The sequence below is a fragment of the Garra rufa genome, chromosome 19 (assembly GCF_049309525.1).
Source record: "Garra rufa chromosome 19, GarRuf1.0, whole genome shotgun sequence".
Lineage (NCBI taxonomy): Eukaryota > Metazoa > Chordata > Actinopteri > Cypriniformes > Cyprinidae > Garra > Garra rufa.
In genome coordinates this window covers 43353704-43373534 of record NC_133379.1, presented here as the reverse complement: position 1 = coordinate 43373534, position 19831 = coordinate 43353704, and the positions used below count along the sequence as shown (strand labels likewise).

General features: G+C 36.0%; 1 protein-coding gene across 1 annotated transcript; it reads right to left on the bottom strand.

Moving 5' to 3' along the window:
• Positions 1-283: 283 nt before the first annotated feature.
• Positions 284-3305, bottom strand: LOC141292184 (uncharacterized). The gene is made up of 2 exons (XM_073824137.1): positions 3136-3305; positions 284-2203 (listed from the first exon to the last, which is right to left on the bottom strand). The coding sequence occupies exons 1-2, from the start codon at positions 3190-3192 to the stop codon at positions 1058-1060; spliced, it is 1203 nt and encodes a 400-aa protein (XP_073680238.1). The 5' UTR covers positions 3193-3305; the 3' UTR covers positions 284-1057.
• Between the last annotated feature and the right edge of the window lie 16526 nt (positions 3306-19831).

The window sequence follows — 19831 nt, the reverse complement described above, 5'->3', positions numbered from 1 at the left end:
AAAAACAAACAAGCACGCTGTTAGATCGAGGCCCCACTTCAAGACAGTAATTAAGATCCATCCCCAAATGCCGGATCCTGTCAGGAAATATCAGTTTTTCTGGTATCAGAATAACTAGTCAGCAGAGCTGTCAATACCCAAGCCCTGCTAACAAGAAGTCTCGTCTGGTATCTAAAAATACCAAAAACGAGTGTTAAACACTAAAGAAACTAAAATAAGTTGACTGATGAAAGCTAGAAAAGAGCAGAAGCAGGACACTATATAATGATTTTGAAAAGGAATAACAGAGTTTATTGAACAATTCGTCTGGAGAACACATTTAAGAAAACAATGATATATCAAACTGATTCATGACAACTTCCCATTAAACTCTGGTCTGTATGAATAAGAAATAGATAAGAGGGGATGTTGATGGAAATCCAAACAATCCATGAAACACCACAATCATAAAACGGAACAATAATGAAAATACAAATGCAAGGAAAACAATAAGAACTACTAAAATACTAAATGTATAAATGATTAAAAAATATATAGTAATCAATAATCAAATAATCAACTGATAAATTATATGAGTGACTAATGATTATAAAATTATTATAAATGTGTCAATTAATGATTATAAATGAATTTAAAACATACAAATCAAAAAACAACACAAACAATTTAAGCGTCATGTGAGGATCGATGGATCCTTCAAAGGTTTTCCCAGATAAAAGTAACATTACATAATAAGTTACTTTTTTAGGGAGCAACTCAATATTGTAATGCATTACTTTTAAAAGTACCTTTTCCCAACACAGGATTTGAATAATAAAGAACACAGGAATACAACAACTTGGAAAATACACTAGACGTTTAAGACTACACAAAAAGGAAGTGACAAGCAGGAACTTAAATACAATTTAGAAAATAAAGCAACATTAACAATGTAACTAAAATATTTAAAGTCACATGAGTGTACCGTATATAAACATAAAAACCGGCTATTGTGTATAATCTGCAAAGTAATTTCTGATCAGAATAACAGCATGTTGAAGCAGATGAATATTTCAGTTTAACGGTCTTCAGAAAAGCTTTCATTACGCTCTTCAACTAATTTTCTGCATTCTCTTGCTTCTCTAATAGCAGTGACTAGTATTGTTGCATCTTTTCCATCTATGCTGAATGGATTTTTTTTACTCAGCTCTTCAAACTCGTTGTCATCATCACATTTATACAAGTCCATAATAAACTTTAAGTTTTTTAAATGTGTATTTTGCCGCACTTGGGGGTCATTTGGTAACTCCGCCCCATTATATGTCTCCACATGTTCGAGCAACCTATTGCAGTATGCACCAATTGCCAAACTCCTCCCCACAAGAGTTGATTGTCTGGTCTTCAGGCCTTGGCCCCATCGATTAAATCTTTCTGGAGTAACAATGATAATGGGCTTTTTCCATGGAAACACCGCTTTAAAGTTTTCACGTGTCTTAACCTGCCTGATCAGAACTGGTGATTCCATGCTGTATTCTCCTTTCTTTCTTTTTGGGTCAATGAAACTCTCCTTTATAGTGTTGAGTTCATCACGCACTAGAACACAGAAGTTGGGTTCTGGGTAATACACTAAGAGAGGACTGACCTCTGCTAACGCACTGCGAATCATGCGGTCTTGTTCACTTGCAATGTGATATTCTTTCTCGTGGGTGAACTCATAACCAGCCGACATCACGGTGGGTGGGATAGAGTCTTTTCTCAGCTCATCTCTCACAATTGTTATGTATTCACTGTAGATGGAGTTAAACTCGAAGGTGTCGCTATCAACGAAACTGAAGTAAACCAGACATCTCTCTTTCCCCCTCAACTCCTCCACAAGTTTTGTTGTAGCAGCATTGTTTTTCAGATACTCTCGAATATCCTGGTATGGTGGCGTAGTCGCTGCTTGTGCTATTGTTCCACCGCTTCCCCAGGTGTACGTGATTATAGAAAACTTGGTTTTACTCTCACACCTGAAGGTCTTGAGCCTCTTCAGGACCGCATCTAGTTCTCGGCTGTATTGTCCATTCATGCCAATAATCACGGCTACATCTTCTATTCTGTAGTTTCTATCCTCTTTACTAAAGTCTTCATCTAGTTTTGTAAGTAGATAACAACACCTCTTCTGTGCCTCAGTCTCTGAGTTCACCTTCAAAGGTATATTGATCAAAAACTTGATCTTTAACCCCTGATGAAAAAAAGAACACACTTATTGCTAGTGAGAAAGAATTTTTGTCACTTTTGTAGATAAGACTAACTGCAAAAAGTATTTATCCAGCACTATCCACACACTACAATCCCTTGACTGATTTTATGAGAAGTTCATGTCTCCATAAAAACATAGACTACTAAAATTATAGCATGACACTAATGCAGAAATTATTTGAGTCAACTTAATATAGTTTATTTAATGTAAAAATATACCACACTGCTGCTGAACTCTGAATTATGAAGGGTCAGGAAGTGTTCATTTTTTATAACGTCAGTTCTGACAGTCACTGCAAATGTTTGTAATAATGCACTGGCTCTATTATGTTATTGTACTAGACTAGAGCCATTCACAGGGCCCCTAAACAGAATACCATTGACATGGTGAAGTTTTCTGTATGTTTAACATTTATATAACAATAATGGAATGCGTCTCCTATGTCATTACTTTGTGACAACACTAGATAAGGTTCTAACTTTCCAACTTCTTTAGGACAGGGTGTGCACTACCTTCTTTTTATTATTATTATTATGTTTTGTCTAATTAACAAAAACAAACAAATTAACCAAGGGAGAAAAGACTGGTGTGGGAATGACAGTTTCCAACTGTGACAACAAGAACTACAGATGTTTCACAGAAAATTTGCAACACTAAATGTAACTATAAACAGATAAGTATCCTATATTGTTATTTAATAATAATAATAATAATAATAATAATAATAATAATAATAATAATAATAATAATAATAATATTATATTATATTATATACATAATATATAAGCATAAGCAGTTATCCCTAGTGCCTATAATTATAAACAAGAAACTGAAGTGATCAATATTTTATGAATTAGTCTTTGTAAATAATAGTGACTATTGTACAATGCATTATGTTAAATAAAATGCCTAACCTGATTAGATGGGTCTCTGGGTCTTTTGCTGCCTGCGGTTGCAGTTTTGCTTGCCATTTTCTTTCTCTTGTTTTCTTCTGACCAACAAGTAAAATCTGTCTTCTGATCTGAGTCTTATATAGGATGTAAGGCTGGTTATAATTCGCAGAATGAGATGAGATGGGATTGGTTTCTAGGTCATATGTCTTTTCCAGCTTAACCCTTTAACTGCCTGCTCGACCAAATGGTTGAGCACATTTTGAGTCACTTTTTTTTTTATTAAGAGGAGTACCAGGGGCGGACTGGGACAAAAATTCAGCCCTGGCAATGTAGCCACACCAGCTCACATCACCACACCGACATAGCCCCACCCACAGACACGCACATTCACTACTTATTGTTCCTCACTCTTGCCTGACTGTCATTGTGTCCATGCTTTTTGCTGGTCTCTCATGGTGTTCTCTCCCATTGCTGTCTTCCTACCTCCATGATACTTGACTCTGCTGCAGCAGCTGAGCTATCTGCAGTGGGTCCAGAAACATTCTAGTTTTGAATAGATGAACATACGATTCAGTCATGGGAGAACATAAGCAAGCCAATGTCTCATTTTACATTGTCTAACTATTGCATATACACTGGCAATCAAAATTAGAGAACAATTTATTAACAATTTAACAATTCCGAAATAATGTCATCTTCACACCTCAACAGTTGAAGGAGATTTTGTCCCGTCTATACCATGCTACCAGAACAGATAATTAAGGAAATTAGAACAAGGTGCCAGATTAACACCAATAACTGGGAGGTATCTGAAAGTGTTCGCTAATTTTGATCAGTGTGTTTTCTGCAAAATAATGTTTTTTTGTTGAAATGCCTTAGTTGTTTTTTGGAAAAGTGTTCTGGTAGCATGGTATAGACGGGACAAAAACTCCTTCAGCTGTTGAGCAGTGAAGATGACATTATTTTAGAATTGTTAAATTTTTTAAGTTTATAAATTGTTCTCTAATTTTGATCGCCAGTGTATATATTATGTTCCACCCTACCTAAGGATTAATTACATACTGTAACCTATGCATGTATTTAATGTTTTACTTTAAAGGAACCGTATGTAGGATTGTGGCCAAAACTGGTACTGCAATCACTTTCAAAATACTGTAGAACGGTGTGTCCCCTCCCGCTCCCCCCCTGACTCGAGGTTGCCAGCTAAGCTGCAGGAGTAGGCTGCTACAAGGAGCTTCCAATGGCAAGTGACGAGTCTTACACAGTAATTTGTTTTTCTTCTGTTAATTAGGTTTATGCTTCACAAGAGATGTTTTGCGAAGTAATTATGTATCGCAAAAATGTACAGATGGCGATTAGCCAAATATTTCAGAAAGATGTACTGTAATACCACATTTCAGTCGGAACATAGATTGTTTTCATACCCTGCTCGTGGTGCGATATAAAGCTTTTTATGAACTCATTTAGCACAGGCGACCGCAGAAAATCCACTGTGTACGGAAGCAAAGTTAGCCAAACATAGATGAATCTTACCTGTCAAGGAGAAAATTATCAACGTTGACGTCTATCTTTCAAATTCTTCTCCGTTTTCAGCCGTCTCCATCTTTCAAAAGCATCTCCTATACAAATCCTTGTTTTATTTCGGACTTTGTCACTACGTATTTCGGATTCATAACGAGGTCTTTTAGGTTTCGTAACTTTATACATGTTTTATCCGACTCGTTCTTAGCAGCAGCTAGCTAACTAACTAGAGCATAGCTGGCAACCCGTCTCACGAAACTCTACTGACTTTGTGATTGGTAGATAGCTGGAGGGTGGCGCATCAGACCAAAACACAAAACGTCAACAATAACATCAGTTGTGGGCTGCAACTCTCACTTTTAAATGACAATATCCTGGCCAGACCACTGTTGTCAGTGATATAAGTATTTGGAATTAACATGATTTCTTAATGTCTAGTGACATGTCAGGGCCATTTTATGATTAACTGACATAATTTTTTCTTACATACGGTTCCTTTACTTTAAAGACTAGCTATGTATTCAGAGTTTGCTAATGCCTATAGCAGTCTACCCTAAATCCCACGTTATCTGCTGATAATGACATTATGACATGGGAGTTCTACGCTAAGCTTACAACTCTTAAACACAGTGTAGGTTACTGTCAAAAACTTACTTCAAAAACTTCAAACTTACCAACATCATGTATCACCTCAGTAAATATACAAAAATACCTAAAGCAATTAATAAAGAAGCGCAAGTGACATTGTTAATGCAATAAATGCACAGATCCTTTGTACCGACACACTTCCAATTGAGTTTATGTTTGTAGTATTTAAATTAAAAACTTTGCCTGAGCCAAAACATGAGGGGGTAATGGTTGAGGGCTGACATCATGGTCATGTAAGATTTAACGATACAGTGGTGGGTGAATGTGTATCCCTCTAGGGGGGTCCGGGGGCATGCTCCCCTGTAGAATTTTTTTTTACATTTTAAAGTTAAATTCATTCATTTGGTGCATTTTGAGAGTTTAAAAATAAGAGCTACAACTATGTTCAGTGGGCAAATTGAACAAGAAAAATAAAAAAGTGTCGCCTCTAGTCAGTTTTCTGGGCCCCTTTCAACCTCTGGGCCCTATGCAGTGCCCTCCTTTTCAAAACACAAATATCAAGAAAGGAATTCTATTTAACTATTTAGGCCCACATGGTTTTTGCAGGATTATTAAAATCAAAATAAAGGCTTTTTGTTACCTTTTTAAGACCTGCAGAAATAGAATTAATATTAAATGAGCGGGATCAAGCAATGTCTAGTAACATATTAAACCTCTATCATGATTTACAGCTCAGATAATGTTCATCAAAAACAATAACATCTGTAAAATTGTAACAAGCTAATTTTTATATGGTGAAATTGAATTATTCTGACTGTTTGAGTTATTAAACGACCCCTTGCTAGTAGCATACATGATAACCAAACACACACATACTGTAGGCCTATAGCGCCTTAACACCATGGTATAAAAATTAACTAGGCTACATATTTTCTATGTATTTGTATAAAGAACAGTGGTCTGAATACATTTAGTATAAATGCACAAACGCTATAGATACTATAATTATATTACATTACTTATTTACAGTTAATACATGTCTACATTAATATTATATAATATTCCACATTTCTGCCGCTATAATACCATGGTGCAGTTAGTGTAAAATAATTAGGCTATATGGAAAATGATTCTGACTGTATCGTCGCACACAGTGTCTCTTCTGTTTGTCAGCGCTGTTTTGCCTGTTTAAGTCGCAAAGTCATTTGTGTTTTTCACTAACTTCAAAAGCTTCATCGTGGATCTTGCAGCGCTGTTCAGAGCTCGCTAGTAAACGATCTGCTCTTGTGAATTTGCGCTCCGCTGCTGTTTGAACTGTGATCCGAGCGGATAAACGGTCCGTGTGGCAAGCTTTAAATGACTAGCGCACTTAATCCATAAGGCGATTCTTGTCTTTCCTTGCCCAAATTTATGACATCTTTAATAATTAAGGCTTTTATACTAATTAAGGTATTTAATACTTTTCATGGCTTTAAATGTCGTTGTTATTTAAAAGAACACATGTTTATAAAAAAATTTGCGGTATGGGGTGGTTCGTTCGAAGGTAACCTGCAGGTAACGTGACGTCAAGTGCCGCTGCCTGCAAAGACAGATAGAGGCGGAGATTTCACTTGAGATTAGATGGAGAATGTAAATTTAATTGGGAGAAAATACAGACGACATATGGATTCGGACACGGACCGGGTTCTGTGTTTGGCATTGATCATCACTGCTGGATTTCAGCTTTGACTAATTTGAAATTAAAAAAAAAAAATACAGAGGACATGACCTCGGTGTCCTCAGTGGTAGATACGGCCATTAGAAGTATATTTACTGTTTTCTTCTTACCTCCTCTACCACGCTACTGTCCTCCGATGCAGCAGCCGAATGTAAACCTTTCGAGAATATTTCAGTTAATTGTATGCATTTGGCAGCGTCTGATTTTACAGCCCTTTTTTTTGCTTTCTCTGAGCTTTTCGTCACCGCCTTTCCGTTTTTTTACGTTTCATCTCTTACAATTAGCTTGTGTTGCACTTTCTGTTTGTCATTCATGCCAGATTTTGATTACGTCCGCAAAACCTCTGATTGGGTCGGCCCGTCTCGAAACCAGCCGGCCGTCGCCGATTGGGCCAAATGCTTAACATTTATCATGATTATTATTACTATCATCATCATAATATTCACATCTTGCAAGAAAATTAAAACTGACCGGCCCACATTTAAAAAAAATGGTCCGGCCCTTCTGGCATTTGCCAGAATTGCCAAATGGCCAATCCGCCCCTGATAAGCGGAATAATTGACTTCGGGTTTTACGAAAAATCGAATTTCCGCCTTGTCTTTCAAAAAGAACCTCTTTGACTTTTTAATACTTTGTAAGTTACTTGTGAATTTCACATAACACACAGCCTAATCGCAGCACTAAATCAGAAAAATATACATAAATATTTATTTTGCTTTGGGAATTTTAACAGCTTTACATTATTTGCATGGAAACTAAACAAATTGACCACTAAATTTTAATTATTATAATGGATCTGGATATGTAGAGTAGTTTTGTAATTATTCTCCATTTTATGTGCATGAGATTATGTGAATAACGTTACCATTAATGCATCTTGTAAAATTCGCATCATTTAACATTACTGAATCAGAAATTCATGTATATCGAGTTAAGGGTTACTACAATTAATTAATTAATTAATTTATGGACTGTAAATTTACAGGATTAAACTGTTCATTGGAATAACAGTATTTTACTGTTGGAAATTGGCTGTATTTTTACAGCAATTTTTAACAGTGCAGGAAAAGCTTTTAAAAATAAAAAAAGAAATAAAATTTAAACTAAACTGGCTGTCAGTGACAGTGCTTGCATGTTTATTTTTCCCACAAGAACAACATGCTCACCTTCTCTGGTTAAAGAAGTGATCTTTTACTTTACTTTAGCTCCAAAACCAAATCCTCAATCCTCCATTGTTTCCTCAATATTAGCTTAATTTTTGGCACGATTATAATTATGGATGTGATTCTGCTTCTTCTTTTTTTATATATATTTTTTATTAGCCAGACATATGGCTTTCGGAAATACACTCTGGACTAAACAGTAACACAAATATGCATAAACACAAAAGCCTGCTGGTCTACTATTCTCATGTCACTTCCACAGAAGTGTTGAGCAACAGCTCAGGGCACTAAAACCCAGTGTTATCTTCTCAAGAAAGGAACTTCCTCTTTCAAAATTAGGTTAAAGGGTGCAAACAAGAGTAAGTGCAGGACTGGAGCTTATCAGAGCAAAAAACAAACAAACAAAAAAATAAAACATAGAAATGGCATTTTGTATTTACTGTAAGAAACAAAATTACATTAAATGTGGGGTAAGTGATTTCTGGTTGCCAATGTTGACATTTTAAATCACCAAAATGAACAAGCCCCTACACCAAAAGGGTCTCGCCCTTATTTTGATAGTTCTGCTAAGCTAAGGTCAGCATATATTTGTTCTGTGAAACAAAGTAAACCAGAGTGACTCAACTATCTAACATCCATGCTGTGCACTGAGTGCTCTCTAATCCCCATCATGAGTAGAACTGCTGACTGGGTACAAGCTTGTTTTGGTACTCTGCCCATTGTATAAAGCTTTTTTTGAAAAAAAGGCATACCCCACCTTTACTTACATAATTGATTTTGTGAATAGAACTGATGTTTCATCGACATTTTAGACCTCAACTTATGGCTGTTTCCTGTCCTTGGTTTTGTGCTGTTCTTTTATTTCTGATATAACACTTTTCAAAGAATAAATCAAGAATCATGTCGCTCAGCTGATAAGTAAAACAATACACACTTTTTTTTTTAAATTTAATTATTTTTGATGTAAAATAAGTGCAAAGATTTTTATTTTTGGATGTTAAAAACACCAAAGGAAAGTGAAGTCTTGTTTCAAAGAAAATGTAAATTTTAAAAACTTACCAGCACTTCTTGTTTTGCCAGGTAAAGTCAAAGATGAAGCCTGTATTTGGACAGATGTGTCTTCTATGTTCTTCTCCAAAATCATTTTTCCTCTATATTCAACAACAAAATCTCCTTTATTGAAAGGCAAACATTCCACAATCTAAAAAGAACAGTAAATATTACAAAGGTAGTACATTTTTGTAGGGAAGTAATAAATACTACAATGTTAGACTACGCTTAAAAGTTTGGGATCAGTAAGATTTTCTGCTCTTTTGGGGGGGGGGGTGCATTTCTCGATAACGCTGTCTCTTATATTCTAAAGGTATATCTTCACTACAGCTGTACCTTTTCTAGCTTTGTTCCCCGAACTATATAGCCTACTGCTGCTTAAAGGCCGCCGTACATGGTACGAATTTGGATGGTCGGAAGACCGTATGGTCAAGCACACGTCTTGAGTGACGGACGCAGTGGTACACGGCACGATTTTAAAACCTGCCGTAATTTCTCACACACCGTACGTGCCCAGACCATAAGAGAACAGACGATTTTTTCCGATAACCAAAAAAATCGCATTTGAGCTCGTGCTTACGTGCAACGTTACTGGTTGCTGCCCATGGCCGTGGTGCTGAATTGGTTTATATAGATTTCTCAGAAAGTGATTATTCACTGAATGCAGGGTCTGCTTCAGTGTGTAATGTGAGAAAGCGATGTTCTTCATAAAATAAACGATTTTTAATAAATACATGGCACTCTGTCCTGTTAGAATGCAGCAAATGTGCGTAAAATTGGTACTTTCGCTTTGTAACATAGATTACATCAGGGAAGAAACTAAGAAAGAAAAATATATGCACTGAGCACCTCCCAGTGGTCACCACATAAAATACTAGGGGAAACAAACCTACAGACACTTCTAAAAGGTCCCCAGAACGTCCCCTAAATGGCCTCTGCGAACGTCCGGAACGTGTAGGGTCCTCTTGACGTCGAGCAGACATCCCCAACAACGTGCTCTGGACGTTCTCGGGGACTTTCACAGGACGGTCAACGGCCATTCGGGACGTTTAGGGGACTTTCGCTATTTTTTTCTAAATTTTATTTTACTTGATGATGGCATTTACAATTTAAATTATGTTAGAAAAGAATTGAGTGGATGCTTTTCAGTAATAACGCTGAATTTTGTTGTAGTTTCATTGCAAGACAGCATTAGAAATATGTTTTATTTTTCTTAACATGTAAATGTTTTCATTTCGTTGTTTCAGGTTAGAAGCCAGGCAGAACTGTCAGAATAAGCAGCCAGAGCACACAGCCAGCCAGCCACACACGCACGAAAAAAATGATTTTTTATGAGTTAAAGAATAAATAAAAAAATTTAACCTGTATTGTTGTTGTTTTTTTAGATATAATTCTTTTTTTTGCTAAGTTCTACATCTATGCATTTCATTTTTCTTGTAAGCCTTTTTAATCTATTTTAAATATACTATGTGTTATGATGTTTTGTTATAGTTGTATATCTTTTATGTATTAACATCTAAAAAATAATAATTGTTTAAATAAAATGTAGCCTACTTTGTTCCAACTATTTTCCACGTGTCTACTTTCTTTGGTTAGCCTAAAAGTAAAATAAAATGACATTAAGAGTACTTTAAGCAAAAGTCCTCTAAACGTCCCGATTGGCCGCTGCACGTCCTGTGAACGTCCCCGGGAACGTCCGGAGGGCGTCTTCACGGACGTCCGCTAGACGTAACGGGGACCCTACAAAATGACATCCGGGGAAGTTCGCAGAGGCCATTTAGGGGACGTTCTGGGGACCTATTTTTGTTAGCTGGGGAGAAAGACGCTTCTTTCAAGTTCATCCGGGCTACTTGTAATAAAACTTACTTCAGAAGATGAACATTATGTGAGACACGGCCCGATCCAGCAGAGGAGATATTTACATGAGTAAGTTTTTTTCTTTTATTAGCCTACTTGTTAGTTATTACTGTGACAGAATGTGCACACATTTTACCAGTTAAGACTTTTTGCCAGCTATAATTCCTGACTACAGCAAGTGAAACATTATAAAGTATGTTTCATTTCACTGCATCTAAATGCCTCACGATGCCATGATGCTTTTAATAGTCTATACAATAAACAATGATGCAATATAAAGGTAATAGTGTTCACATTTAAGCTTAACAGTTATAATATGGCATAGTTTCTTTGTATTGTATAATTAATTTGCTTCACTCTTTTTTGTTATGTATATATTTCCACATGTGCTAATTCATAGTTTTGATGCCTTCAGTGTGAATCTACAATTTTCATAGTCATGAAAATAAAGAAAACCTTGGTTCACTTTTGGTCTGTACTGTATATAAATAAATAGTATGATGCTCCTGATATTAACATGCTCACAGATGTTTTGTTGTTGTTGTTTTTAGTGATCTGAAACCTGCTCAAAAGATGAATCCTGCTGACATTTGACGTTTTCCTGAGAGCACTTTACCAACTTCAGATGTTAAAGAAGTTTACAAGTGAAACTCAAGTTATTTTGCGTGATAAATAAATCTATTCAAAATAAGCTACAAACATCTTTTGTCCTTAACATTCCTCCTTCATCTGACTGAATGGCTAATTATGCGGCTCATTATGCAGGTCTTTGTCTTCTCAGTTTAAGTACGTTTTTTTTCCTTCAGCAACATGTAACATGTAAAGCATTTATGTACGATACCATGTAAGCTAGTCGATTATTACTATTGGTGGGTGAGTGGGCACATTTATACAAACCATCCACCTCATGTGATACTCTCGTTTGCATGATAGTTCTATATTCTCAATAAACAAAAACTATATACATTTCTATTTTTCCTCACATTCTTTTCTTGGTAGCAATTCCCTCTCAGTGACACACCTGAGTGAAAGGCTCGTTATGCAGCTCATTATGCGGGTCTTTGTCATTTCAGGTGTGAATCACAGCATTATTCATGATGATTCACACCTTCTCGAATACAGCCATTCTAAAGTCTTCAAAAATGTTATTCAATATACTGTTTTGTGTAAACAAGTGAACTAGATGATTTTCACATCATTTGGTAGAAAAAAACTTCAGCCTACCACATCCAGTTCTCAAAAGTCTTGTGAACAAATATTCTGTATGTTTCATGAGCTTATTTTAGTGACTTCAAAAATTTCGTTTTTCACTAAACACGCATAAAAGTTGTTTTCTCAAAAACACAAACATGTACTTTCATGTTGCTTACATATTAGTGTAGCCCAATATGTGCTGATTACAACGTAATCAGATTTAGGCCATTCATAAGTTTTTAAGATACTGAAAAAAGCACAAATGTCAGGACATGTCAAAACTTCTTCAGGGCCCCAAAACACCCTCAGACCCCAGAGGGTTAATTATTGGACCTAAAACCTCTACATGTAATAACCTAAAACACAGTCTAAAACTCAATGACTGCTCTGTCAATTCGTCGTCATCAGTCAGGAACCTAGGTGTGCTATTCGATAGCAATCTTTCCTTCGAAAGCCACATTTCTAGCATTTGCAAAACTGCATTTTTACATCTAAAAATATATTGAAATTACGACCTATGCTCACGATGTCAAATGCAGAAACGTTAATCCATGCATTTATGACCTCAAGGATAGATTATTGTAATGCTTTATTAGGTGTTTGTTCTGCACGCTTAATAAACAAACTCCAGCTGGTCCAAAATGCAGCAGCTAGAGTTCTTACTAGAACCAGAAAGTATGACCATATTAGCCCGGTTCTGTCAACACTGCACTGGCTCCCTATTAAACATCGTATAGACTTTAAAATCTTGCTAATTACTTATAAAGCCCTCAATGGTTTAGCTCCTCAGTACTTGAACGAGCTCCTATCGTATTATAGTCCTTCACGTCCGCTGCGTTCTCAAAATTCCGGCAATTTGATAGTACCTAGAATATCAAAATCATCTGCAGGCGGCAGATCTTTTTCAAATTCAGCGCCCAAACTCTGGAACAATCTACCTAACACTGTTCGGGAGGCAGACACACTCTGCCAGTTTAAATCTAGATTAAAGACCCATCTTATTAACCTGGCCTACACTTACTACATTTCATAATCCAAATCTGTTAAAGGATTTTTTAGGCTGCATTATTTAGGTCAACCGGAACCAGGGACACTTCCTATAACACCTAATGCACTCGTTGCATCAGAAGAAGAATGGCATCTACGCTAATATTAGCATTTTTTCTTCTTATTCTGAGGTCACCGCAGCCACCTGTATCCAGATCAGATGGTCACTGCAGTCTCCCGCTTTTTTCTTGTAACATGGAACATAAGGCAAAATAATTAAAATCAATAATTGAAACTTCTTAATTAAATCAGCAGTGCATAGCGTCCATTCTACAATCCATTTGTACCAAAGACGTCACTTCCGCTATGCTCGCCGCCATATTTGTGTCCGATATGATAACAGGCACAGCGCATCTAAATGAGATTTATTAATAAATTGAAACAAGAAATTACTTTTTATCACTACTTCCCACACTGTGTATTTGACTTGATTGTATGTTTAGGACAGATTGTGTAAATTATTGTGAACGTAGTCGCTCGGTGAAGGCTTTAAGACCTGGAAGAATCCTTTGCCGGCTGGTCACTACTTCACAGCGAACGGGACTCGCGCTGACGGCACTAATACAGTCCGCGCTTAGATTTCGGCAAATTAGTTTTGCCGAATGCAAAAAAAATGTGATTGTTGAGCATAAGCCCAACATCCAGCAAGCCAAGGGAAAACGTCTTTCACGTTTTGTGTATTCACAAACCTGGATCTCATTATTGAAGCTCAAATTCAAGCACCAAAAGCATGCGATTTCTGTTTAAAAATATGCTTTTTCATTCATCCAGACTATATGGCCGCATAAAATTTTAGTTTACTTTAGTTTATTACATCACTTGTGCAGCCAGTCACAATTCACAATGGTACAATTTACTCGGGATGATGATTTGTGTGTGTGCCATTTTTGTATGACAAATAATTTTTAGGGTAATTGTACATAAATAGTTTTAGCAAAACAAATATGATTATTTTAAGAACCTTTTTTACATGTATATACTTTACTGCAGGCGTTGCAATGAACGCTATGTAGTACAATTGTTTAGCGTTTATTATTTAATTTTCATAATTCATTACACACTGCATGTTCTAAAATGCCTTCAACTGTAAACACTCTTGCTCTTAAGCCTAATACACACTGAAACAAATAATTTACGGCATCTGGCTGTACTGTAAGTCACTATTCTCTGCATTAGCACTGTTTTGAACTTACTGTTTGAATGCATTCTCGTTTACTAGATCTTTTGACGTACGAGTTGATCGGTTCAAAATGTAATTAACTGATTCTTTTCATTTTAAGGCATTATTTTCGTTATCATCTACTTATTTACAATCTTAGTCAATAATTAATTATTATTGCACTACTCTTGTTGTGCCGAAAAAACACCCTGCTGTGAAAAGCACCTGCGTGAATGACACCGGTACACTAAAGGCTATATGCATACCGACCCACTTCAAGCACTGCTGAGATCGAATAAATCTGTAGTTAGGTTTTTTTCTGATGACTGTTGTTACAGCTAACAGAACAACATATCCCGGGCATATTGTATCCCTGTTGTGAACATTCTGGGAGTTTTGTTGAGCTTCCTCTGGTAGTTGTGGCTGCTGTGACCAGAGACTAAAACAGGTAGCGCGGACACAAAAATGGCGGCGATAAAGCACAGTGACGTCACATGGTACCCATGAATACAATAGATTGCTTTAACAAAACCTTGTTTTGAAAGTGGCAGGACACAAACGGGATTTTGAAAAAAGCGTGTCCCCACAGTGGAAATTATGCCTATGCGTGAGCGGTCCTCTGCAGCTGAGTTATCATTTGATTTGAATGTGTGCTGCATCGTACAGTAGCCTATATTAAGACTGAGGCGGCAGAATTGTATTTGACAGAATGTGCGCGCTCTAACACGAAATATAGATTGTGTGGACCTTTTAACTGTCCACAGTAAAACATCGTCATATCACACACACCTAATTGCAATGCAGTTTGTGCAGATCCGGAACAGAGGATATGAGAGAAAAAAACACTGCGGTAAAGCCAGCCGCGGTTCAGAAAAACACGGTCAAGCCAGCCGCGATTGACTTTAAACGTGCGCGCATATTACAGTGATTACGGTAGTTTCAGAAACAGCCCAGAGAGAACGCGCTTGCAGAGCGCTTTTCATTTAGACGCCCAGGACTGAGAAATAATACTACAAAGTACTCGTGAATTTTTACTTATTTATTTGCATTTCTGCTTTAATATCCGTGTTATTTATTGGTGTCTTTGATGGTTCTTTTCTGATATGGGACAGTATTAGACTTTATAGGGGTATATTGACCCCATTTCTAATAAGTAGAAAAAAGCAATGATCAGTTCTTATTCAGGAAGTCCCATACTATATGCATACCTTATATGAGACCTATTTACTGCAGCATTTTTGAGATATGGGTCATTATTACACTTTAGAGGGGTGTATTGACCCCATTTCTAATAAGTAGAAAAAAACGATGATCAGTTCTTATTCAGGACGTCCCATACTATATGCACACCTCATATGAAACCATTTTACTGTACCATTTTTGAGATATGGGTCATTATTACACTTAAGAGGGGTATAAAAAACCCATTTCTAATAAGTAGAAAAAAACAATGATCAGTTCTCATTCAGGACGTCCCATATTATATGCACACCTCATATGAAACCATTTTACTGTAGCATTTTTGAGATATGGGTCATTATTACACTTTAGAGGGGTGTATTGACCCCATTTCTAATAAGTAGAAAAAAACGATGATCAGTTATTATTCAGGACGTCCCATACTATATGCACACCTCATATGAAACCATTTTACTGTAGCATTTTTGAGATATGGGTCATTATTACACTTTAGAGGGGTATAAAAAACCCATTTCTAATAAGTAGAAAAAAAAATGATCAGTTATTATTCAGGACGTCCCATACTATATGCACACCTCATATGAAACAATTTTACTGTAGCATTTTTGAGATATGTGTCATTATTACACTTTAGAGGGGTTTATTGACTCCATTTCTAATAAGTAGAAAAAAACAATGACCAGTTCTTATTCAGGACGTCCCATACTATATGCACAACTCATATGAAACCATTTTACTGTACCATTTTTGAGATATGGGTCATTATTACACTTTAGAGGGATGTATTGACCCCATTTCTAATAAGTAGAAAAAAACGATGATCAGTTCTTATTCAGGACGTCCCATACTATATGTACACCTCATATGAAACCATTTTACTTGAGATATGGGACAATATTACATTTTAACTGGTTATATAGACTCCTCTTTCATCTTGAGATGTATTGTTTATACGTCTTAATTTGCTGTTTTTTCCCTTTTCTCTCTTTTTGTCCTATCCTTTCTTTCTTGCACAGGATGACATCCTTCAGCTCTGATTGGTGCTAATGGGACCAAGGAGAGGCAATAAAAGGATCTGCAGTACCAGAAGAGGGAGCTCTGCTTAATTAAGGATTTCCTGTTGTTAAATTGCAAATGTGCTATTGTGTGTTTTCTACAGTGTGCTGTTGCTGTTAGTTTATTTGTTGATTCTGCCTGTTGGGTGCAGTGTGATTTTTGGTTTTGCGTTGATTTGTTGTTGTCAAATTCATTACCATTTTTGTATATTTTGTAAATAATTGTAAGTACTCTTTTTCCACACTTGTAAGCTGGGGTGAAGGGGGTGAGTGCCATTTTCTTTTGTAAATATTGTTTTCTCCTGTGTTTCATTAGATGAGGAGTTGAGGTAACATATTGTAATTTTTTTATTTTTTGTTTTTATTTTGTTATCTCTGTTAAGAGCTAGCTTGGGTTTGTTTTTGCCTTTGCTTACCCCTGAAGTTGTGCTTTCACTTTTGTAAATAAATGTATAAAGAATCTTTGGTTGTCGTTATCAGTTTATGCTGCGGCCTTACCCTAGACAGGGTCGTAACAACCCCATTTCTAATAAGTAAAAAAATAATAATGATTACTTCTTATTTAGGACATCCCATACTATATGCTTACCTCATGTCAAACCATTTTACTGCATTGTTTTGTAGATATGTCACATTATTACAGTTAAGAGGCTTATAAACACCAAATTTCTAATAAGTAGAACAAAATAATGGCCACTTCTCATAGGGAATGTCTCACACAATATCCACACCTCATATCACACCCATTTTCTGTAGTGTTTTGGAGATATATCACTTTTTTTTTTTCACTTTAAAGGCCTAGAAAACACCCCATTTCTAATAAGTAGAAAAAAACAATGGTCAATTATTACATGGTACGTCCCATACTATACGTATCCATCATATCAAACCATTTTACTGCGATGCTTTGGAGATACAGGACATAATTACAATTTAAAGGCCCATAGACACCAAATTTCTAATAAATAGAACAAAATCATGGCCAATTCTCATAGGGGACGTCTCACACCATATCCACACCTCATATCAAACCATTTTACTGCAGTGTTTTGGAGAGAAATCACATTATTACAATTTAGAGGTCTATACAGACCAAATTTCTAATAAGTTGAAAAATATAATATATATAGGGGACATCCCACACTATATACACACATTTTGTCAAACAATGTCACTGCAGCATTTTATAGATTTGTGACATTATTACCCTTAAAATGCCAATGAAAACCATGTTTCTAAAAAGTTTCCCTGGCTTTGCCTACACATACTAGTATTCTGTATAATTAATTTTAAATGTAAGCCCTTACAAAAAAAGAGGAAAGTTGATGGCTGAATCTCCCCCAATGTATTACACTTTATTTTAAGGGCTAACAGTTTTGCACTGTAGTTATAACAAATGACTGCTCAAGTCTGTAAAAGTAAAGTTGTCCAGTAGAGGGCAACAATGTTTTTAAGTCTTCTTTCAGTTTCCGCATTTTAAGCAAAAAAAAAAAAAAAAAAAAAAAACGCATAGGGATTCATAAAACATTGAAAATAACTTTTTGGTTTAATATAATAATTATTTGCACATACATACTATAAGAAAAATCGATTATATTATTGTAATGACGTCCATATTTATCGCACTGACACTGCGTACACATCTTGCTGCTTCCTGATTGGCCAAACTCCTGTTATTACGACATGTAAGTGTAATTTATATTTCTATCATTATTACAAGAAGATAAAAAAAAATTTGCATGTATAAAAATGAAGTTAATGTAATCAATTTAACTTATATAAACATGTTCGTAGTATAACAATATTTACAAATTGGCTATAACGTATATTTTTTTAGCCACGCCCATCAACCTTCAGAAATACTGTCATGCCTCGACGAAGACTTGGGTCAGTAGAGTATCTCTGAAATATTGAAATGATTTTTCAGTACAGCCTTTAAATAATTTTGTTCAAAATAAAATATGTGTTGTAATATTATTAATTGTCTGTCCATTACTTTTTTTGTAAATATTTCATTGCCGTCCAGAACATACTACTTTTCCACTTTTGGAAAGGTAAGATGACTTTAATGATGACATCACATTACTTTTATGAAGTAATACATTTACTTTCCGTTATATCAGTCTATTAATAAGTTTGTCATATTTACATTTTCTACACACAGGGCCGTAACGTTCAGATCACTCTGCATGACATAAAGCATGCTCTACATGGCCATGCTAAAGAAGAAAGTGCTTATATCCCTGGTGGCACCTGGGGAACACTTTGCCAGTCTTTGCAAATTCCAAATTCTCTTTGCAACAGAGTAAGATTGAAGAACATTGCACAGGCCCACCGACAGGTAATATTTCAACGAGAGAACATGGATGAGGATATGTGTATTAAGGATTCCACACACAGTATATATTTAAACTTTTCAAGTTTACACTTACAATGGGTCAACGTGTCAGGTAATAAAGAGATGTATAGACATTAAATGGAGTAATAGAGCATTAAAAACAAAGTTATTATTGTCTGGTGCATATGTTGTTACACAATAACTTTGGTGTGTTATTCAGTTAGCGTCTTTGTTATTAAGATTTGAATTTGGTTTGTCTGGGGTTGAGCATCTTACAATTTACCATTGTGTTTCCAAGGTGCGTCCTCTTGGCAATCCAGAGGATAGAGATGTTGTGGAAGCAGAGGTTCCTTCTGCCAGGGTAATATCTTTGCTAAGCACAAAGATATTTGGGATACAGATGGCCTACATTTCTCCTCATAACAACTTTAACTTGTGTGTTTCTCTGTATATTCAAGTGGTCTCCTGCGCACAGCCCTTCACATCCACATGAAACCAACGTAGAGTCTGAGGACAAGGAAGTTGTTGGAGATTAATCTTCTTCTGCCAGGGTGAGATCTTTGCTAAACACATAATACCTCTGACAGATACAATATAGCACTCTTCTTGTATAGTTCTCCAAAGAAGCTTTGATGGTCTACATTTTTCCTCATAACAACTTTAACTTGTGTGTTTCTCTGTATATTCAAGTGGTCTCCTGCGCACAGCCCTTGAAGTCCACATGAAACCAACGTAGAGTCTGAGGACAAGGAAGTTGTTGGAGATGAATTTCGTTCTGCCAGGGTGAGATCTTTTTTGCAAAATGACTCAACAAATTTGATATGCAGT